The following is a 25,000-nucleotide window of genomic DNA, read 5'->3' on the forward strand; positions in this document are numbered from 1 at the left end:
CACAGGAACGCAGGTGATCGCACACCTTTATTTGACCACGCACATAATATTTTATTTTAACAATTTGACCACAGCTTTTTAATTTTTTTTTATGTATTTATATTATGCAAAACACTTTCAAATCAAGTAACAAATAACTTTGTTTATTACTAACGGTTGTTTTCAATAAACACATTTTATTTTAATTATCTATGGTTGTTTATTTACTATTATTACAATAATAGTAAATGTTTCTTTTTTTTATTTATTTTAAAGAAAATAATTCTCTATATTTTCTTTATGATCGGTTTCAATCATTTAAAACTATTTCTATAATTTATTTTATAAACAATGGCAACTTTAACTTTTGTGTCTTCAAAGCGAAAAATCTTCGCACTTTTTTATTTAAAGTTACATAAGTTACATAAAGTTTCAATGGTTTCCAACTTTGTTGAAAGTTTTTTTTAAAAAATTTTCTATAAGAATTACAATAACTATTAGATTAAAATTCATATGAAAATGAATTTTGAATATGAAAAAGACTTTTAAAAGTTAAAATAATAAAACTTGTTACACTGCCCTATGTCATAAATATGATTAGTTTTTTTTTTTTTTTTTTTCTGTTTTTAGAATTAAAATAATGAATAAAATAGAAAAAAAAGGCTTATTTCAAAGAAGATTGGTTAAACAAAGACATTTACCTTCATTTTGATTCTTGGCTAATGAAAGGGAAAAATAATACCTGAGCAATATGCAAATTATGCCATAAAATAATTGAACTTTTGAACATGGGTATTCAAGCAATAAAAAGTCACAAGAAAGGAAAAAAACATATTTCAGTTGCAAGCAGTTTCTCTTGTTTTTTTTTTAATAATCTACCTCTAATAAATAAAAGTTCACCTAATTCAGTGGAAGAGTCTAATTTGAAGATAACTGATAGTTTCTTAACAGGAAAAATGAAGCAGCAATCTTTAGAACTCATTGTATCAAATTCTAATAAAATCTGTGCAAAAATTATGTGGGTATTGCATTGTTGCTTAAATAAAATTTCTAACAATTCAAACAAAGATGAGTCAAATTTTTTAAAATTGGATATAGCATCACTCATGGTCTTGGGCTTCATTTTAAAGGTTTACTTAAACAACAATTGAGCCTGTCTCCTTGGCTTGTTGTATCCTTTGATGAATCACTTAACAAAGTAACTCAAACTTGTCAAATGGGTTTACTCATCCAATATTGGAATGAGGAAAAAATGCAAGTTGAAGTAAGGTACTGGGATTCTTCATTTATGGGACATAAGCTCAGTCGTGATTTGCTAAATCATTTTAATGAAAATATAAGTGATCTTAATATCAGTAAAATTATTCAGGTCTCTATGGGTGGACCCAGTGTCAAATTTCACAGAGACATTCAAAGCAAACATGAAGAGCATGAACTATCTAAACTTATTGACATAGACTGCTGTTCCCTACACATAATTCATGGTGCATTCAAAACAGAATCAACTGATTGGGAACTTAAAAAGATATTCAAAAGATGCTTTACCTTATTTCATGATTCTCCTGCCAGAAGAAGTGACTTTATCAGTATCACTGAAGGTTCTGTGTTCCCACTTTCATTTTGCGCAACCAGATGGGTTGAAGACAAAAAGATAGCAGATAGATTAATTAATATTTGGTCATCTAATATAAAAATTATTAATTATTGCTATGCTCTGCCTAAAAGTAAGCGACCATCTTGCAAACCATATAAGACTGTTGTAAATCTGTTAAAAAAGAAATTTCCCTTGTAAAATTCCATTTTTTTAGCTGCCTGGTGAGTATGTTTGAACCGTTTCTGAAGCTCAATTAGGCTGACGCTTCGATGTTACCTCACATGAATGGTGATCTTGTGCAGTTGATTGAGAGTATTCTTAGGATGTTCATTAAATCTGAAACTATTGAGGCTTGCTCAAAACTTACCAAAATTGATCTGCAAAATAAAGAGAACCATTTGACACCCAGTGAAATTGATATTGGGTTTGCTGCTGAATTATCATTGTCAAAACTCAGAAAGAATGATGCTGTTATTTTGAAGGATATGAAAGAATTTAAAATTCAATGCATGCACATTTTGATTTCAGCTGCTGAAAAGTTATTTAAAAGATGTCTACTTGATTCCGTAATTGTTACCAACTTACTTGTTTGCTGCCTAATTTTTATGCTCAGATCACACCTAAAAAAATTGAGGTCAAATATAAATATTGCTGCATCATCTTATTTCATTTGGGATATTAACTGCTGCTTATTCTGACAAAGTTATCAATCAGTTCACAAAGTTCATGTCATCAAAATTTGCTATGAATCTGGATGTCTTCATTAGTTACTTTTACTTTTTATTTAGTTATTTTTACTTTAAAGACATTGACATAAAAAAGTATCCAGAATTGTCATCTATAATTAAGTTGGTTCTGACTCTGAGTCATGGACAGGCATCAGTCGAACGGGGGCTTAGTGTCAATAAAGATGTGGTTACTGATAATATATCAACAGATGGTGTTGTTGGGCGGCGTCTTGTGCATGATTTCATGCTTACCAACAACCTCAACCCCCACTCTGCCCAGATTACATCAGAAATGAAAGTTGCCATTAAATCTGCACATCAAAAATACCAGATCATGCTTGAGGAAGAGAAGTCAAAGAATAAAAAACATGCAATGCTAGATCAGAAAGCCATTATTTTGTCTGAAATTGAAGAACTAAAATCTGAAATGGGTCTTCTTACAAAAACTTCATTAATGCTAGAAAAAAAGTTTGTCTTAACTGGGGAACAAGCGAAAAAGGAAAACAATATATCATTGGTCAGCAAAGCAAATGTTTTAAAAAGAAAAAGTGAGGAGAAAATGAAAGACATTGCTAGGTTGCAGGAAACGTTATTGATATTAGAAGAGAAGAGAAAGAAACTGAATTAACAGTTTTGACAATTTGTTTGTTTGTATAAAATATTATTTATTTTTTCATTTATGCAAATATGTCTAGTTGAAAAACTTTAATCATATTTCCAATATAAGATTTTGCTTAAAAATATTTAAAAGATATTTGCAATTTAATAAGTTAGTCCAGCTATCAATGCTCAAAAATTTCTAAGCATGTTTTGTTATACTGTGCTATTTTTAGCTAATGAAATTGTTGAATTAGCAAAGGTACAACTACAAATAGTGATAACAAACGACTAACCCAAAGTAGTCTCTGTTATAGACCAAATATTGTATGAGATGTTGAAAGATATTAACATAGATATTTTAGTTTATTTTTGTGTTAAGGAAAGATGATTTTTAAAATATTTTATGTGCATAATATTTAGATTTTCTTGGAGACCATCTGAAACTTCTTAGTGTTCATTCTTAGTCATCCTTAATAATAAGATCCATACTAAGATGTATAATAAAATCCATACTAACATCCAATATAACTAATAGCTAAGTTTTATAAGTTTTGTCATTTCAAAGCATGTACAATTTTAGCATTTCCATTACAGTATTAATTTTAAATATTTTATAAAAATAATTGCAAATGTTGAAAAAAGGTCAGGGAAATTCATATGTCTCTTGCTTAATATGGTGACCATTATTGAATTGCAAATTCTAAATGTGGTCTAATATATGTTATATATAGCGATTTCTACAGATGGAAACCTGTGCTTAAATGTTTTTTTAAAAACTCCAAGTATTTGATTGATAGTAGCAGAGTCTACTTGTGTCTTAAATTTAAGGTTCATCCACCAATTTCTTAAACACTTGACAGCTTTATTGATATCAGCTTGTAAAAAATCCACATCTGATGGTGAGCTGATTACCCCCAATGACTTTGCTATCATCAGAATATAATTTTATATTGTGTGGCAAATTATCTGGCAGGTTATCTTGCAAATTATCTGGCAGCATTGATAAACAACACAAAAAGAAGGTGATGGACAACTGATCTCTGTGGGACACAACTAACTACATCTTTCCAATATGATGTATTTGATCCTAGTTTGATTTGTTGTTGCTTTTTCTTTAGCTATGCTTTAATCCATACATGAAACTGACCACCAACGCCATATGCATAAAGTTTTTGTAGTATTTTTCTGTGAGGCACTGTATCAAAGCCTTTTTCAAAGTTAGTAAAAATAACCTCAACAGGGTATCCTTGATGTAAAGCCTCTGTGATGGTGTCAAGAGTTTTTAACAAGTTAGTTACGCATGTTTTTTAAATAAAAATTCATGTTGTGTATTCAAAATGATATTTGTAGCTTCACATTGAAGCATGATAATCTCCTGGATACTACCTCACAGTTATGCATGTTAACTACCTAGATAATTGCTTCCATTAATTTTTCCAGGAATTTTCCAGAAGACTGGCCTGTAGTTAAGATGTTAAGAAGACTATAGTTTGAACCTAAAAATTTAGAGTCTTTCCCAAAAATTAGTCTGCCCATTAGATGGAAAAACATTTTATTTTTCCATCTATTGGGCACAACACCAATACTAAGTAAACAATTATAGATTATACTCAAACTAAAGCCATACTTAAAGAACAATTTAAGAAGACTCAAGGGTAGATTCAATTGAATCCAGAAGACTTATTTGAATCAATAGAGTACCGTTGCAGTTCTAAAAATAGATTTTTTAAACTTTTCTCAAAGCTTTTTGGAATCGAAATGCAAACAAACAACACAAATTGAAACTTAATACCAAATTCAGAAGAAAATGTGTATAAGAGTGCAATAAAACAATGTTATTAGGATTTATTCTCATCAGACTCTTGCTACCTAGAATGTTTGCCAGCTGGTGTGATTTTAAAAAATATAAAGAACTAAAGATTCGATGACAAACTTGGAAAGAAGAATAAGAGAAAAATAAAGCTTTCGAAGTTATATATTTAAACAAAAAGTTTTTATTTTGTAGATTTTTCCCATCGAAAAGAATGAAAATAGTATGAACATAGATGCAAATAATATGTATAATCATTATAACAAAGAAATTTGAAAAATCTTTATTAGTTCTGATATAAATACAGAATGCAGCATTGTTGATTTTATTAATGGAAATAGCCATAATTTTATTGTTAATTTTCTGTACCATTTTTTTTATTTAGCTTATTCTGTACCACTGACTACCCATCTTGTTCTATAAAATGCATAAGTAAATTCTTTAATTACAAAAATTCGTTAGAATTTTCAGAAAATCACCAACCAAGAATGATAAATTACTGCAAAAATATGTTCAAGAAACTGTCTGATAAGAACTTTCTCTAATTTTAGATTGTAAAACTAGATATAGTAGTTTATTAGGCATGCTGGATTGATTTTTAAAACTTAAAGATGCTGTTCTAAAAAGTCTGATAAATTTAAAAAAGGGACATAAGTTTTAATGAAAGCAAAGTAAAATTATTTTCAAATATAATATCAAGCTTACAATCTATTTAGTTGGTTGTTGAAACACTCTGCACTGAAAAAGTTAATTTATATTTAGCCAATTTAACATTAAAATTTTTGCTAGATGAATTAAGTAACCAAAACACTTTTTTAAGTATTGCACTAAAAAATGAATTAATTAGATGTATTAAAGAGAGAAGAATTTTTTCAGACGTTTTACACTATATAACAGACCCTAATGTGGTTATTATTGTTAAAGACAATTACAGTATTTTTTATATTAGCAATAAAACCGAAATTGTTTAAAGTATTGTTGACATTATGAAAGCATCTTGTGCACTAATGCTGAATCTGATGATAGCAGTCTAAGACACATGATAAATTAGGTTCAGATTTGAATAACAACCTCATTGTTGTTAAGCCAAATGCTGATTTTTCTATGAAGGAAAAACTTCATCTTCTTATTAAAAAACAAACAGACAAGAATCAATTGAATAATTGTCTTAATGCAAGGTAACAATTTTCATTTACCAAATTACAGCTAAATAAAAAGTTGGTAAATTTACAAACCCTAGTATATATTGAGCACACAATAAATTATATTCATTTGCTTATAGGCCAGCAAATACTCAAGTTTAGTGATTCAAAATATTTTGAAATTTTCTCAAAGTCCGCCCAAATTTGCCCAAATAAGTCTAGGTGAAGTATTGGTGGATTGATTTGCATAAGTACTAGCAATGGCATATTCACATGTGGTCATAAAGTGAGCACGACCTTGTGGTGTATGGCGGATTCACCTTGTTTTAGTGCAAAAACACAACCTGGCTCAACTGTGATGAGAAGATCAAGTTTTTTTTTTGGATTTTGGACTCTTATCAATAGTTCTTTAACTACCCTATTGTTGAGTTGTATGTTATTTACCTCCAACACATTGATAATTCTTTTATATATAAACAAGTACCATCACCTGCATGGAAACTGTTCCAAATTTGTCGAAACAGCTGATATCCACTTAACAATCCTCCATTATCAGGGCCAAATTTTGTTTCAGCAACAGCTATAATATAAAGATCAATTTTTTCAATGGCTGCAATACAAATTTGGCCAGCAAGTTTGTAGAGTTTGTTTTGAAATGAATTTGCATTTGTGGACCAGGTTCTTAAATTTGAAAACTTATGCGATGTTTTTTGTAATATTTTGACTTCAATTGTTTTATTTGATTCAGCTTTTGCTTTCGCTTTGGTAATAGCTTTATCAGCTGTTAATTGATTGGTGAAGATAGATCGCAGTTCTTTGGTTGACTCTCTAGCATAAATGTGTTTGACACAATTAAGTTGTTGATGGATGACAAAGTAAAATCGCTAATTAAGAAGGCCAAGTGTATTCATTTTGTCTTTTTTTATCATTCATTGAAGTTTACTAGTTCTGATTCTGTGCAGTCCTCTCTTGCGTATACATTCTTGTAAGCTTTCACTGTGTGATGATGCCTTTGATATTATGTTTACCCTGTTGGATGAATCTTTCAAAGTTACTTGAGTTATGCTTGATTTATGGATAACACAACAGATTCTCTGAATTAACATTTTTAGGATGAAAACAATTAATCTTGACAATGATGTCTTTATCAATTCCAACAGCATTAAAAAATTTAGCAACTGTGTTTTTTTATTTTCTAGATTATCAATGGCCCTCTTGAGTATCAATCCCAGACACTATTACATTTGCTTCATGAATTTTTTTTTTAGCAGCCATTTTATTTAGTAGAATATTTCTTTCATGTCTGTTATCAGTTGATTTATTGTTGAATAGAGACACAAAACTAACTTTCTAATCTGATGATGACGTTGCTACTGTTTTATCACATTTAAGTTGAAATTCACTAACTAATTTAGCTTGCAAGCTGGCTTTGTCTTTACATGGTTTTGTTACAAAGTGCTGTTAGTTCTGCTTTTAATATATAGTCAAGTTTTCTAATTTTGTATTACAGGACCAAAACCAACAAACTAATACTCATCTAATGCCAATACTGATTGCTTATTGACTATTTTATCTGTCATATCTTCAGTTCTTATGGTGAGAGGAGGGCTACTACCATAAAAACCAGTGAATTACTGCTCATGAACTTTTATAGTTTTTTAGATTAATACTAAACCTATGTTTTTAAATTATTTAAACCTATCTAAATACAATGTGTTTTTATTGTATATAACTTGCATGAAGACTTTTGAAACCCTTTAACACTTAAAGACCACTTATTAATCACTAATTACTTTTTGCATTTCTTTTTGTATATTTAGTTTCCATTTTTTGAAAAGATTGGAAAAACTTTATCCTGGAAATTTATTTTTTAAAACTATTTTTTTTTTAGATTACAAGTTTTCTTTTTTAAATAACAAGTTTTCTCTTAGATTGCAATTTTTCTTCCAATACGAACTTCAAAATTTTTTCTAAATGTTATAAAACCTTATGACATTGAACAGTAAAAGAAATGACTTAATGATCTTTTATGTTAAAAGAAAAATTTGATGACCCCAAAAAAATGGATAACCTGAAAAACTGAATAAATAATAATTTTATGAGCTCAAAATATTAAAAAAAAATCTTGAATGATTTAAAGTATTGGGGAAAAAAATCTTGAAACATGAAATACTTTGAAAAAACTTAAATAGTGTACAAAAGACAAAAAAGTAAAAATAACATTGACTAAGAAATCTTTTAAAAATTTTGATAGTGATAATAATTATACATAAAATACTAAAACATAAAAAACATAAAAAGAAATGAACTAAAGTTAAATATGGTTTCTGAGTTAAATAATAATAACTTAACTCATTTGACAAACATTTAAAATGGTGATTTTAAAAAGCAAGAAAAAAACTAGATTTTTAACATAATGAAATATTACTATAACTTCAGTCATGAACTACAATGTAAACTTGTGATCTACAAGTAGAACACAAATATATGAATTAGACTTCAAGTCTTTATTATTACTTAATTGCTGTTTTATTGAACTTGATTATTGTATAAGCAACATACAATATGTTTCGTTTTATTAAAATTTAATATTTAATAATATTAAATAACACAAGTTATGTTTGATTACTATAGCTTTATGTGAACTTAATACAAGATGATAAAACCAAGTTCTTCATAAAAAACACAGTGAAAAATCATTTTAAAACTTTGGCTAATGAGTTTGTATCTTTATATAATGGAAATTCCTTTTCTCTGATAAATATAAAAGCTGAAGATCTATTGTATCATCCAACAAAAAAGATTATAGATGCAATAAAACCAATAAATGATATGATAGCAGATCAAATATTGGCTATAGAATCCATTAATAAAGTAATGTCTAGAGATTGTGTAGAAGAATGTATTGCAAGTCCAGGTATTTTTTGTATATGTTTTAATTGTTTTTATCAGCTTGTTTTTTTTTTGTTGTTGTTTGTTTTGTTCTTGATAGTTTTTAACCCCTAAGTTTCAAATGGGTAATATGTTTGCTACTGATTACTAATGGCTGATGGTTAACTTTGCTCTAATAAAAATAATTTTTAACTTGTAATACCCATCATGTAATTTATTTATTGATTTATTATTTTAAGCTTTAATTTACTTGTCACACACTTTTTAAATTTAGGTGTTTAAGTTTATTTTTTGTATTTTTTTTTTTTTGTTCATACTAATTCGTTTCAGTCATAATCTGAGGTAATAAAGTTGTTAAAAAAATTTAACTTTTACACAACTAGGAAGTGACCAGAGCTGGGGCTCCAGCCTTGGCTAGAAATAAGACTTTTTGCAAACCTGGCCGCAGCCCCTGCAAAATTATAAGAGTTAGCATGAATTAATAACCAGGGCTAGAAAAAAATTTATAATACTTTATATTTTATAATTTTATACTTACATTTACTATTTATTAAATACTGGCATGTATTTATATATTTTTAAACTCTTATTTACTTCCAACAAGATTACAAGTAATTATTATTAAGCTATAAGTTACTTTAAAATATAAGACAGGGTTAAAAAGCTAGGAAATGTTTAATTAAAAACTTGAAAAGTTGTAGGTTGCATATAAAAGAAAAATATGAAGATGGTAAGAGTTATAAGGACAGCTTAGAAAAAAACGTTGCTTTAAACAACGTTTGTTAGAGTGATTTAGGTATCAGCATGTAGAGAGGTAGCAGCTTCAGGGTTAAATGGTAAAGGTAGAAGTAAGAAAACATGAAGAGAGTGCTTTACATATTGCATGAATGAGTTTTAGTTAAGGAAAGAAATTGCTCTAGATTGTTTAAATTAGAGAAACCCCATAAATAAGGAAGGCTAAACCCTGATGATGATAATGATGATCATGATCATGATGATGATCATGATGGCAATGATGATGATGTTGATCATAATGATGTTTACATATGCATATATATACAAAATATAACATGAATTTTGAATTTAAAAAATATACTCTAGGATGTATAAATGTTTATGAAGCCCTGGTCACAAACCCCGGCCCCATTCATATTTCAACCCCGGTTGCTTCCTACACACAACTCCCTTATGTCAAAAAATAAGTTTTTTATGAATCTTATAAGACCCGACCACTTTTTTGGTAAATCTTTAAATGACTTTTAAATAAAAAGTTTAAAGGAAAAGAGCGACATATCAATATAATAATGTAGATTCAAACTAATTTGTTCTTTTAAAGTAAATTTTAACTAACCACTCAAGTATTTTACTTTCGTTATTAAATTGTTAGTCAGTTTTGGTAGATATTACTTTAAAAAAAAGGGTTGTTTTTTTCAAATTTCTTTCTGGTATTTTTCTCATAATGTCTAGAAAAAGTTTATCAATTTATTAAGCATAAACTAGTATTAACTAGTAAATAAGAAATACTAAATTTAATGCTCGAATAATTTTATTTTGTTCTAATTAATAATAGAAAAAACATAAAAGAAACTTTAACACCGTGTCTTTGAAATGTTAATAGCATTATTACATTAAACTGTTAAAAAGTCATAAAAAATATGTAGCTGGAAAAAATCATCTTTAAAACACAAAATATAAAAATGAACTTTAGATGTAAAAAAAAATTTTCTTATAGAATAATTGCAATAATAGATAATAGAAAAAAAAAATTTTTCTATTAGTGACACAATTGTATCAAAATAATATTTCCAGTAACCCTTTGAAAGATTTCGCTGGTATTTGCCACTGGGCGACCCCAACTGTTATATGACCACTGATATATGTTTTTAAACTAATTCACTGCAAGGCTGCAAGCATATACTATTAAGTTGGAAGTTACTAGAAAAAAAGAATACCGTTAAACAAAATAAGAATAAAAAATAGCAAAGGAATGGTTGACAGAAGACTTGAAAAGTTGAAGGTTGTAAGAGTCTGGAAAACATGAAGATAGGAGAGAGTTCCAAAGCACTGATGTGTGAGGAAAAAAACCAGATGAGTAAAAGTTTTTAGAGTAAGAAGGGATAGATACATTAAAAACATGCAACTATGCTGAATCAAATCAAGCGAGAATGAGTTAAGGTTGATTGAACCAGAGATAATATTTAATGTCTACAGATGATATATGTCATATTTTTAACATATCTAGATATATCATTTTTTATATATGGTATCTTTAGGTAAAAAGTATACTTTTTGTCTCCCCTTAATGTGAGTTTATTAATATTAAACTTTTCAGTTTTTCAAGTATAGTTAGCAAAACTTCTAAGTGTCAAATTATCAAAAAATTAATAAAGCACACAGACCAATGTTTAGGTTTCTTATTGTATATAAAAAATATATATATATATATTAAATTATTAGTGACTTCTAAAGTCTAAAATAAAATCACAAATAACCTATTCAATTTAAAATGCCAAAGTTTTAAAATAATAATTTAGATTTTATAATATACATATTTTCATTTAAAAAATGATATGAATTAAGATAAACACACAAACAAAAATTTATAATATATAAAATATATCCAGTTTTTATTTTACAACTTTTTATTTCTGAAACGTGATGTGATATTTTGCAATTTTGCAATTGACTTTAGTTGCACTTTTTTGTACATTACTATTATTGCATTTTATATTAGTATATAAATATTCTTAACATTAGTTTCAGTTGAAATAAAAAACTTATGCTTAACATCAATTAGGTTTAAAAAAGTATGCCCTCTTTTATACTACTGCAAAAAAGTGATATAGAAAAGTTAAAGGTGCCTTCATTTTTCCAACCTTCCCTTTTAACTGATATTCAGTTAAGAAGGTTCATTGAAATCAATCATTTCAGCAAAGATTCAAGAAATTCTTTATGAATAACAGAAAAATTATAAGTATAAACATAAAAAAAATTTCAAAAAATTATAAAATGTAGTTAATTTTAATTATAGTATAAATAACATCTATATATATATATATATATATATATATATATATATATATATATATATATATATATATATATATATATATATATATATATATATATATATATATATATACATAGTTTTATGTTGCGTTTTTTTTTTTAATGTTATAAAGACCGGAAAAAGTTTAATAAGTTTTATTTTTTATTATTTGACTGCCTGTCCCAACCAAACCATCAGTTGATATAGTGGCACTTTGTTGTAGCAGTATTCCCTTGTAGCACCAGGGTTTAAGATAGTCAATGTAGCAACACTGTGTGCATGTTTTACAGTAAAAAAAAATTAAAATAAAAACATTTAGAATGTTTTCATTTTAAAAAATTAAAAATATTTAGTATGTTTTTAAAAGCATTCAAAATGTTTTTAAAAACATTTTAGCAGCACTTCCTTGTAGCAGCACTCCCTTGTGGCACCAGGTTATAATATAACTGCACTTAACTGCTCTATTATATAGAGTAGTTAAGTGCGGTTTTTTATATAAAAATACAATAAGTTTAAATTAGTTTCCTCAATTAAACTAATGCGTTTTGTTAAAAGCTGAGCTGAATATTTTCAAATTATAGAGTAGTTGAGTGCGGTTTTTTATATAAAAAAACAGTAAGTTTAAGGCCTTTACTATAGGAATATATATATATATAAATATATATATATATATATATATATATATATATATATATATATATATATATATATGTATATATATATATATATTAGCAGTAGTGGTGTAGTGGTAAAGCGCTTGCTTCATAAGCAAGAGGTTTCGAGTTCATTCACTACCACATCCCTGGTAGTACCGCACTCAACTTGTTTCTCCGCGCAGTGACCTTGTTCGTCATGAGGTTCGTGTTTCCAAGTTATAGAGTTGAGAGAGGGTTATAACTACTATTAGTAGCCTCCTCATCTGTGGTGGCCTTCTTGGCCTTGAGGAGGTGAATAACAAAAAAGATATATATATACACACACTCATTTTCTTACTTTTGTATTCATTTTTTACCTTCATGAATTAATTGTCTATCATTGAATGGAATAATGCAATGATGCCATATTTGTGTTAATAAATGTAATAATGCCATATGTGTGTACTTCTAAGATGTTTTTTTGTTTTTTTTTGTCAAACAAAGTTCGAAAGTCATTGTAAAAGTATTTGGACTTTGCAGCTGAGCTTGAACATGATTGACATTGTTGTTGTTGAAACTCTTTCTACAAATGATTGCTGTTCAAAAAAACTATCATGTTTTTTTCTATATAACTTATTTCTGTGTGACTACTCATTTAATGAAGTTCAAAGTGATTGCTTATTCTTGCTCAAAAGAATTTTCCCTGTTTTATGATTTCCTTACATATTTTAGTGATACATATAATTTGCAGCTGTAAACTTTAGTTTTTCACTAACTTTCAACAGCTTTTTCTTTATTAACCCTTTTTATTTTAATGTAAAAATTGTATAAATTTGTAATTTATTTTAATGTAAAAATTGTATAAATTTGTAAAATGACTAATTAATCTAAAGTTATTTTTCAAATTACAATCAATTAGATTAACTATCTGTTGCTGTAATTGCAAAATAAATGCTTATGGTGTTTTGATTAAATTTTTTGTTAGTTAACATCCCTGGTATTGTTACTCAGCAAAATTCAGAAGGAATTTCTTTTAAATGGCTACCAAATAATCAGAGAGCAATTAATGTGTCATGTGTTACTGATTGTGAAATTATTAAAAGTAATGAAAATGAAAATTTAGATGATAAAATTAACAAAATAAAGGTATAATTTTAAATAAATGTTTTTATAGTTGCTTAATTTTCATTCTTATCTTTATAACATTTTGCTCTTATTTTTTTTTTTTTTGTAGTTATAATTTTACATTTATAAAACTATTATAGGTAGATTTATGCCTAACTTGGTTAATTTGTCATTTTATGAATTTATATGTTTATTAAAAGAGTTAATTTTTTTTTAATTGTTTCAACAAATCTAATATTAGAATTTGCATATATTTTCTACCAAAAATATTAGGTATCTTAGTATTATTTTTCTATTGATATTTTTTTTAATTTTTTTTTTAAAGAAAGAAATCATAATCTATGACAAGTTGGTTGGTGAAGCAAAGGAGTTGACTGATTTTTACTCTACATTTGAAGAAACAACTCGATCGAGTTATACAGCTTTTGAAAGCCACAAAAAAAAATATGAACAACTTTTTAATCTTCTGAATAAAGATGTAAAGGAAGAAGTTGATTTTTTTCAAATTGAAAAATTTGAAATAAATGCAAATGTAAGTGGAAATGCTAAAAAGTATAAATAATTACTTGAATTTTATGTGTAAAATATAAAGTTTATTTATCATATATATACATTATATATTAATTTTTTGATTATTAATAAAGTAGTTATATATATATATGTATATAGTTATATATATATATATATATATATGTATATATATATATTTAGCAATATAAAAAAGAAATAAAAATTGCTCATTAAGTATAGAAGTGATTTTGTTTGTTAGGTAGCAGATATTATGATGCTTGGGCAGAATTGTGTTCAAAACTTCAAAGCTAAATATACTATGTTTAACCAGCCAAAAGAATTTACATTCTGTCAGTGTTTTAATGGAGAATATGCAACCTACTTTGCAAATAGTAAATTTTTTCTATTCATTAGAAACTATTTTTATTGTGTGTTACTTATTATGTTTTTTTTTAAGTTTGTTATTAATGTATTTTATAGCTGTTTATTATATTTACTTTATTATTTTTTTTGTTTGAATAAAAATAATAATAATTAAAAAACTGGTGTAAACAATAATATATATATATATATATATATATATATATATATATATATATATATATATATATATATATATATATACATGCATAAATACACATAAATAATTTTAAATTTATTGTACAAAATAGAGTGCTCCATGTTCTTAAAAGAACAGAGCAATAATAAATTAGTAGAGGATCATCTATTAAATTTTTTCCATAATCTATAAAGACTTATCAAAAATAGTAAGTTTTTATTAGGCTTTCTAATTAGTTTTTATAAATGAAATGCAGTGTAAAACAAAAAAAGTTATTATGTATATATATATATATATATATATATATATATATATATATATATATATATATATATCAAGCTGTTTATTTTGAAAGTAGCAAAATCACTTTGTTTTAACATATATATTGCTTTATCGTTAACTAGCAAATCTTCTTTCCAAAATATCTCATTAATTTTGTTCACAATTGGTTTAAATTATTTTGCAAATGAGGAGATACTGCTACATTGTAATCATTGTTATCAATAACTTGATTTTTTTGTTAACGTGACTTACGACTTATTTTTTTTAAGAAAAATATAAACAAAGCGACCCATCTGAATATAGACCAATATCTTTAACAGCCATAATATGTAAAATCATGGAAAGATTGTTGAAAAAACATATGATGAGTCACATATGATGAACATGGCTTCGTAAGACAAAAATCATGTGTTACAAATTTATTAGTGATAATAGAAATTACATTAGAGGCACTGAACTGTGGCCTTTACGCAATCATAACCTATCTGGATTTTGCTAAAGCCTTTGATAAAGTCTGTCATGAAGCGTTAGTTGTCAAATTTGAGGCCTATGGTTTCAAAGGTAAACTACTGAGATGGCTAAAAGCATTTCTTATGGACAGAAAACAAAGAGTTTTTGTTGACAAAAACTACTCTGAGTGGATAAAGTTCAGAATGGTGTACCACAAAGATCTGTTCTAGGTCCTTTACTGTTTATAATGTACATAAATAATATGCCAGATGTTGTCAAATATTCACTCAGGTTCTTTGCTGATGACAGCAAACTAATAAATATAATAAAAAATCAATTTTACATTAAACAGCTGCAGACAGATCTTGATGCTGTGGCTAAATGGTCAGATAATTGGAAAATGGAGTTTAATGCAAGCAAATGCAAAGTATTGACAATAAAAAAATCATCCAAAACAATAATCTATGACCACAAATTTAGCATAAAAAATCAAGATAACAGCCAGACATACTTATTGTCTACCAACCAAGAGCAAGATCTTGGAATTTTGATAACTAGCGATCTAAAATGGTCAGCCCAATCAAAGCATGCAGCAGTTAAAGCTAATGCAGCACTAGCTTCACTCAAGCTTTTAGATACTGGAACCCTTCGATGTTTAAAACACTTTATACCACATTTGTGAGATTTCACCTTGAATATGGAAAGCCTGCATGGGCTCCATTCAATAAGGTTGATGAAAAAGTTATCAAACGAGTACAAAGAAGAGCCACTAAATTATGCCATTCATTAAGGGGAAAAAAATATGAAGATTGATTAGCCCTACTCAATATCCAATCAATCGAAGCACGTAGCACACAGGTAAATGCAATTCAGTATTTTAAGGAAAGCACTAATCTTAATACTACATCCTGGATCCAAACAAGTCCCAATCTGGCGATTGTCCTGGGTCAGCAGGTGCAGTAGAAGAAATAAGGAACGATTAATCAAACAGCTCACAAATAACTGTTGTCAAAGCGAATACTTTTTCTTAAATAGAGTGATTAATGTTTGCAACACACTTCCAGATGCAGTTAAAAACTCCAAATCTACTAATTCGTTTAAAAACAGTTACAATGCAGTTACAGTTTCGATGCCTATAAGAAAACAATATGAAACTTTATATATAGTTTAGCTGTCATAGTTGATCATATTCATTTGGTCTGCTTTATGCCACAGCTCAATCTTATTATTATTATTATTATTATGCCACTTTCAAAACAAATTGCTCATTATATATATATATATATATATATATATATATATATATATATATATATATATATATATATATATATATATATATATATATAAATATATATATATATATATGTATGTATATATATATGTATATGTATATACATATATATATATATATATGTATATATATATATATATATATATATATGTATATATATATATATATATACGTATATATATATATATATATATATGTGTACATATATATATATATATGTGTGTATATATATATATATATATATATATATATATATGTATATATATATGTATATATATATATATATATATGCATATATATATATATACATATGTATATATATGTATATATATATTTATATATATATATATACATATATATATGTATATATATGTATATATATGTATATACATATAAATGTATATATATATATATATATATACATATATACATATATATATATACATATACATATATATACATATAAATATACACATGTATACATATATATATATATATGTATATATACATATACATATATATGTATATATATACATATATAAATATATATATATATATGTATATATATATATAAATATATATATATATATATATATATATATATATATATATATATATATATATATATATATACACACACACACACATATATAAATTCTTTTTCTTGTTCGTTTTAAATTTTTACCATAAAATGTCAGTTTTAGGTTGTTTTTTTTTTAAATTGTCTTAATGACCAAAAAAATTGAAAAACTTTTTTTTTTAATTATTTGATAGGCTGCCTGCCCTAACCAAACCCTCAGTCGATGTAGCGGCACTCCGTTTGCGAGTCAGGCTATAGGATAGTCAATGCAGCAGCACTCCCTTGTAGCAGCAGGCTATAAGATAGTTGATGTAGCAACACTCCATGCATGTTTTACAGTAAGAAAATAAAAATAAAAGCATTCAGAATGTTTTTAAAAACATTGTAGTCTTTTAATTTGCATTTTTATGGTTTTTTAAATTTAATTAGTTTTCTCAGTTAAATTAATGCATTTTGTTATAATCTAACCTTAATTTTTTCAGTTTAAAAATCATAGACAAGCTATGAGCTGCTTTTTACCACAAACTGTATATTAAATTTTCAATGTCCTTAAAAAATAGTGCAATAATAAATTTGTAAATATGTAAATATGTAACTTTTTCTTTGTCGTTTTTCCTTCAACAGGAACATTAGGAAGAGCATCAAAAAAAAAAAACTTAAAAAAGGAAGAAAAAAGTTGTAAAAAAAGTTACTGTTAAAATTAGAGTTCTGAAGTTAACAGCGCTAAAATAATAACAACAATGACGAGAAGGAATAACTTCAATATTTAAAAATTTGACATTGTGGTAATAGTTAAATAAACAACTTTCCTTTTATAATGTAAATCAGAGCGTTCTTAACCAACATTTAGTTTTAATTTATTTTTGCATTGTTTATAAAAGATTAAACATACCTAAGAAAATGGAAAGATCTTTATTCTGGTTGACATTTAGGTGCCATGTTCTGTAATTTCATTTTGAGGCAATTTCACAAAGCAAGGATTGCATTGATTGCTTCATTAGTTGTTCAAGTATGCTGGAATAGCATTTGTGGTGATGTGAAATGAAAATATTGTTATAAATCCATGCATAGGTGTTAAATCCATCATGGTTTTCTGGAGTATGACTGGGCTGGCTTGGCGTAAGTTTAGAGTTAAATCTTTTATGTTGGTCACAAACAACAAAAGACTCTACTGAATGGCACAAACAGCATAGGCTTATGAATTACATCTATACACCTATATACACATACATTCTATTACATCATTACATTTTTGTAACAATATATTTACAGCCTTTTACATTGTCACTTATGCTTTACCCCGCACCTATTCTGTATTCCGCCTATTCTGTATGAATATTAAAAAAATAGTTAAAACCATTTATGGTAATTTAGAAATGTTTTTAAAATTTTAACTGAAAACCTTGATATAAAAAGAAGAACATTGGAAAGGTTATTTATTGTAATGGCAATGATAATTTAGTGTATTAAACAGATAAATGAAGCTTGAACCACAAAGTTTTTTAAACACAAAAACATTTTTTACAGTAATCGTCTGAACAATTTGAACTACATTGAATTTTATTTTTCAAACCAAATTTTAGTCTAAAAATGAGTGAATCCTCAAAGCAGTAGGGCATATTAATTTTTCAAATTTTTTATTTAGCATTAATTTATTAATTATACATAGAAATAAAAGTATTAAGTTTTATTTTGTTATAATAAATATTCTTGATATCTAGATCGTATCTGCCCAAATCCTCAGTTGATGTATGAATGAATATATATATATATATATATATATATATATATATATATATATATATATATATATATATATATATATATATATATATATATATATATATATATATATATATATATTTTATATATATATATATATATATATATATATATATATCTATGTATATATATATATATGTATATATATATATATATATATATATATATATATATTTATATATATATATATATATATATATATATATATATATATATATATCTATGTATATATATATATATGTATATATATATATATGAGTATATATATATATATATGTATATATATATACGTATATATATATGTATGTAGATATATATATACATTCAATAAAAGATTAAAAGATTGTATATTTTGTTAGCAACAATATATATTAGCAACAGTATTTATATTATATATATATATAAATATATATATATGTGTATATATATATATATATATATATATACGCACACAATTTTTATCAGATTTTTCATTATAGAGACTTAATTAAACGTTTTATTAAGAAATTTCTGTATGTGATATATTTATACCATTGTTTGTTAATTGATAATTAAAAGATAATTGATATCATTGTTTTTATAATTTCTTTATATAAAAAAAATTAGTTATTTGATTTATTTGAGTGCAAAATTTGTATAGACGCAGTTCTGTTTTATTAAATTTGAGATATAATTTTTAGTTTTGGTGTTGAAAAAATCAATTTAAATTGTAAGTAATTTCATAATTGACTTATAAAAATATTTTTCATAAATTTAAAATTCAATGTTTCATATTTTTAGTGAAATGGCACATGGAAAATTTTTAAATGACCATGAAAAAGGTTTAATTAAAACATATAAGGATTCCGGGTTATCTAATAGAGAAATTGGACGAAAAATTGGACGATCTGAAAAGGTGATTAGAAACTTTTTGAAACTTGGGTCAGTATATGGCGTCAATCAAAAAATACGTAAAAACTACAAGATAACGAAAAGGAACGTGGAACAAATTCGACAATTAGCGACAAAACAAAAGTTAACTGCGAGTCAAATCATATCAGAATTAAGTTTGACAATCACTCCTAGACATGTTCAACAAATATTGTCAAGATCTGATAATATAAAATGGCGAAAACCACTAAAAAAACCATGTTTAAAGCAAATACACAAAGAAGCACGACTTGAATTCGCCAGAAAATATATGGATTTTGGAGAAAAGTGGAAATATGTCGTATTTTCTGACGAAAAGAAGTTTAATCTTGATGGACCAGATGGTTTTAGCTATTACTGGCATGATTTGCGAAAAAACAATGCACCTCGTTTGTCACGCAATTTTGGTGGTGGATCATTAATGACATGGGCAGCATTTTGTATCAATGGAAAGACATCGATATGTTTTATATCAACAAAAATGAAATCCATTAATTATACAGATTTATTAGAAGATGTCTTAATCGACTTTTTGGAAAATAACTTGGAAGATCAAGTCATTTTCCAACAAGACAATGCACCCATTCATAAATCAAGAGAAACTATGGCATGGTTTGAATTCAAAAACATCGAAGTGATGAGATGGCCTGCATATAGTCCAGATCTCAATCCAATTGAGAACCTTTGGGAAATCTTATCTTGAAAGGTTTATGAAAATGGACGACAATTTAGCAGCATTCAAGAGCTTCGAGGTGAAGTCAATATGTGTTGGCAAGAAATTCAACCAATGACACTCCAATCGCTCATTAATTCAATGCCAAATAGAATTTTTGAAGTGATTAAGAACCACGGAGGACCCACCAAATATTAAAATTTAAAAAAAAAAATTTTTTTCCTTTTCATTATTTAATTTTTAAAAGTGCGTCTAACGAAAATTCGCATATGAAAAGTGCATTCCTTATTATTTTTTTTTTTCTATTTCTAATGTGATATATTTTTATTATAAATACTTTACTAATAAAATACTTAATAACTAAGCTATACAATAAAAATCATATTTTCTTTTTTACCTAATAAATTTTCCTTAAAAATTAAAATTTCGAATAAAAATTGTGTGCGGCTAAGTAAATTTCGATCACTATATATATATACATATATATATATATATATATACATATATATATATATATAAAAATATATACATATATATGTGTATATATATATATATATATATATACACATACACACACATATACATATATATATATACATATGTATACATATATAAATATATACATATATATATATAATATGTATACATATATATATATAAATATATATATATACATATATATATATATACATATATATATATATATATATATTATATATATATATATATATATATATATATATATATATATATATATATATATATATATATATATACACACACACACACACATATATAGAACTCTTTTATGTTGTCAGAAAGTTTTTTCCGTGTTTTGTTGACAAAAAAGTAAAAGTTAAAATGCAAGACCGGAATTTTTTTTTTATTAATTGATAGACTGCCTGCCCCAACCAAACTCTCAGTCGATGTAGCAGCACTCCCTTGCGAATCAGGCTAAAAGATAGTAGATGTAGCAGCACTCTGTTGCGAGTCAGGCTATTTGTCAGTCGATATATATATATATATATATATATATGCATATATGTATATGTATATATATATGTATATATATATATACATATATATATGTATACATATATATATATATATATATATATATATATATATATATATATATATATATATATATATATATATATATATATATATATATATATACATACACACCCACATATACATCACAAGAAAAAATCTTTTTAAATAAAATTTTTGTAACTAAAATTTAATTATTGCAAAATACAAATAAAGGTTGCAAATAAGGTAAAAATAAACTGGTTCTGAGACTTAAAGGCGACAAAAAAATTTTATATATAATGTCCCTCAGTTCTTTCAGCCATTTTTGTAATATTAGCTAAACTCTCACTTTTTTGTTAGTGTTGGACAACTATGCCACACATTCAGGAATAAAGAGCTGGTTGAGTTTTGAAAATCCAAGAAAAGTAAAGAATCCTAGAAAAGCTGATTGTTTCTTTCTAAATTCAATTTAGCAAGAAACAATGTTCATATTATTACAAATTTTGCCATCCAACGCATTGCATGCAGTCTTTGGATATACCATTTATATTTTCACTAATTTCTGATTATGGACAGAAAAAAAAGTCTTTTTAACAAATAACCCAAGAAAAGTAATTACGTTCCAACTAGTAAGTCAGTTGTAAATATAAGCAGCTACTTTGAAAACAGCCAAACAGTAACAGTATTTTGAAAAACTTTTCAAAGCTCTGGTGTTTGTCCATATATAGCATATTTCATGATGATTTTATAAACCTTTACTGTCAACAGAAATTTACCCTTATCTGAAACAAATACCAAAGACATTGTACATTCAGCTTCAGCAAAAAACTTAGTAGGAAAGAATGAGATCAATGTAATCAGTTTTTAATAGACTAGTTAAAAAACTTTGTACTTGTTTCAAGGTGATTAAGAGAATGACTCTTCAATTTATAATGAATTGATTGAGGTCAAAGTAATAATCTTAAAATGCAAAATATGATCGTTTTTTATTTAATACTTTTCAAATAGTCTATGCCTTAAAAAACTGAAATGAAAAGCTAGTAGAATTAATAAAACCAATCATAGAAATAAGAAATCGATCCTGTGATCCTGAAGGTATGCTGTAACTAAATTCTAATATGAATAATTTTTCAGAAAATATTGTGAGAAAATTAGTGTGAATACCTTGTGTTGTGGTAAAATTGAATTTTTTATTTAAAATTTATTGTCTTACAATAATATTAGATGTTATTTTTATTTATTTCATTTTCCTCTATGCATAGTTTTACACTTTATTTATGAAAAAAAATAATTTGCAAAAAAAAAAAAAAAAAGTAATAAAGGCTTCTGTTTTCAAATTGAACTTTTATATAAGTATAGTAAATAAAATGATTTTCTTTAAATACAGGGTGAGGCAAAATTAACTCCCCCATTTGGTTTGCTTACAATTTTGAAAAAAATAAAAGATTTTTGTTTTTTTCAAATAATATGTTTATTTAGCATTTAAATTTTTTGTTTGTCAATTTTCAAAAATTATATCAACTAAATGGCCACCTTTAGCGGTTCTACACTCAGCTCTTTTTATTGAATTTTTCATTACTTTTTTGAGTATTTCAACAGGTATGCTTTCTATTTCTTGTTGAATATTGTTTTTCAGTTGATCAAGAGTTTGTGGTTTATTCACATACACCTTTTCTTTTAAATAACCCCATAAAAAGAATAATAAGAATAAAAATAATAAGAAGAACAAAAAAATAAGATAATAATAAAATAAAAGAATAAAATAAGAGTAAAAAGAATAATAAGAATAAAAAGCCTGGAGCTGTTAAATCAGGTGATCTTGCAGGCCAATGCAAATCATCAAAACGAGAAATTAATCAACCTGGAAAAAGGTCTTTCAAAACCCGTGTTGTTTCTTTGGCTGTATGTGGTGTGGCACCATCCTATTGAAATCACATATTGTCCAGATTTTTTTCTTCCATTTGTGGCATTAAAAAGTCTTGGATCATTTGTCGACAATTATCACCAGTAACAGTTGTTGTTTGTCCATTTTCGTCTTCAAAAAAATAAGGTCCAATAACATTTTTGGTATGAATAGCGCACCAAACTGTTATTTTTTTTTGGATGCAATGATGTTACATGAATGATTTGTCGGCTTTCACTCCCCCAGAATCGAGAATTTTGTTTATTGACACGGCCACTGAGATGAAAATGTGCTTCGTCACTCATTATCATTTTTTCACTAAAATTATCAAATTCTCTCGAAAGATTCAAAATGACATTACTATACTTCAAACGCTGGTCTCTGGGCAATATTAACTTTTGCACTATCTGGATTTTGTAAAGGAAAAGGTGTAAATCTTTTTTCAAAATTCGTCGAAGAGAGCGCTGAGAAATGATTAATTGTTGAGCACGTCTTCTTGTTAATGTTTTTGGTGACTCTGCAACACTTTTAGGAACACGAGCGATATTTTCTTCAGAGCGGGTGGTTCTAGGTCTTCCTGAATGGTGAGAGTCTTAAGTTGTTCCATACTGTTCAAATCGATTTGATAAAGCATGAACTGTTTTCTTATCAGGTGCTGATTGATTACGATATCATTTTCGATATTCTCATTGAGTTAACACAACTGACTTATTTTTTTGAATAAAAATAGTCACGATTTCTGCACGTTGTTGTGGATTGAATCGATTCATAATTAATTTTGTGCTATTCTACTTTACAACTGTAAAAAAAATAATGACAGTTAATATCAAAATAAAAAATAACAGCTCTTTCAAACAGGGGAGTTCATTTTGCCTCACCCTGTATATCAATTATACTGTATTGTTTTAAAAGTTGTACCAAGTTACTTTTATTAATAGTTTTAATTTACTTTTGCTCATTGTAGTAGCAATTTTATTTATTTTATTTCTTATTTATTTTGTTTAGAGGTGGTTGAGAATTATTTGGGAGATGAATTCCCTAATCTGAAAGCATTCTATGAATTTCACGACAGCTATGTTGTAAAACAAGAAGTGTATTATAAATCTTTAGAAGATAATTTAACAAATTTTTATGAAGTATGTTATAATTTTTATTAGGGTGGTTTAAGTTAAAATCTTTTAATTATATATATATATATATATATATATATATATATACACACACATATATATATATATATATATATATATATATATATATATATATATATATATATATATATATATATATATATATATATATTAGTTTTTATTAGTTTTTATTATTAAATAGTATTTTAAAATTGTTTTACCAAGCTGGTAAGTACTTTGAGAATATAAACAGTATTCCAGTATAATACCAACACCATTTTCAGAATCTATTATTTAATTTGCACTATAGTATGAGGCGATTTAAGGAGCCTTTAAGAG

At 26.1% G+C, this 25,000-nt stretch overlaps 1 protein-coding gene across 4 annotated transcripts in view; it reads left to right on the forward strand.

Annotated features, from left to right (window-relative positions):
* The window catches only part of LOC101240776 (uncharacterized), a 139,064-nt gene that overhangs the window by 102,314 nt on the left and 11,750 nt on the right, over positions 1 to 25,000 (forward strand). For all 4 annotated transcript variants that reach the window (XM_065813150.1, XM_065813149.1, XM_065813148.1 and 1 more), the window contains exons 19-23: positions 8,488 to 8,770; positions 13,415 to 13,575; positions 13,880 to 14,086; positions 14,324 to 14,456; positions 24,537 to 24,667. In XM_065813150.1, coding sequence (XP_065669222.1) covers positions 8,488 to 8,770; positions 13,415 to 13,575; positions 13,880 to 14,086; positions 14,324 to 14,456; positions 24,537 to 24,667 — 915 coding nt within the window. The remainder of the gene's footprint in view (positions 1 to 8,487; positions 8,771 to 13,414; positions 13,576 to 13,879; positions 14,087 to 14,323; positions 14,457 to 24,536; positions 24,668 to 25,000) is intronic.

Source organism: Hydra vulgaris, chromosome 12 (assembly GCF_038396675.1).
Source record: "Hydra vulgaris chromosome 12, alternate assembly HydraT2T_AEP".
Taxonomy (NCBI): domain Eukaryota; kingdom Metazoa; phylum Cnidaria; class Hydrozoa; order Anthoathecata; family Hydridae; genus Hydra; species Hydra vulgaris.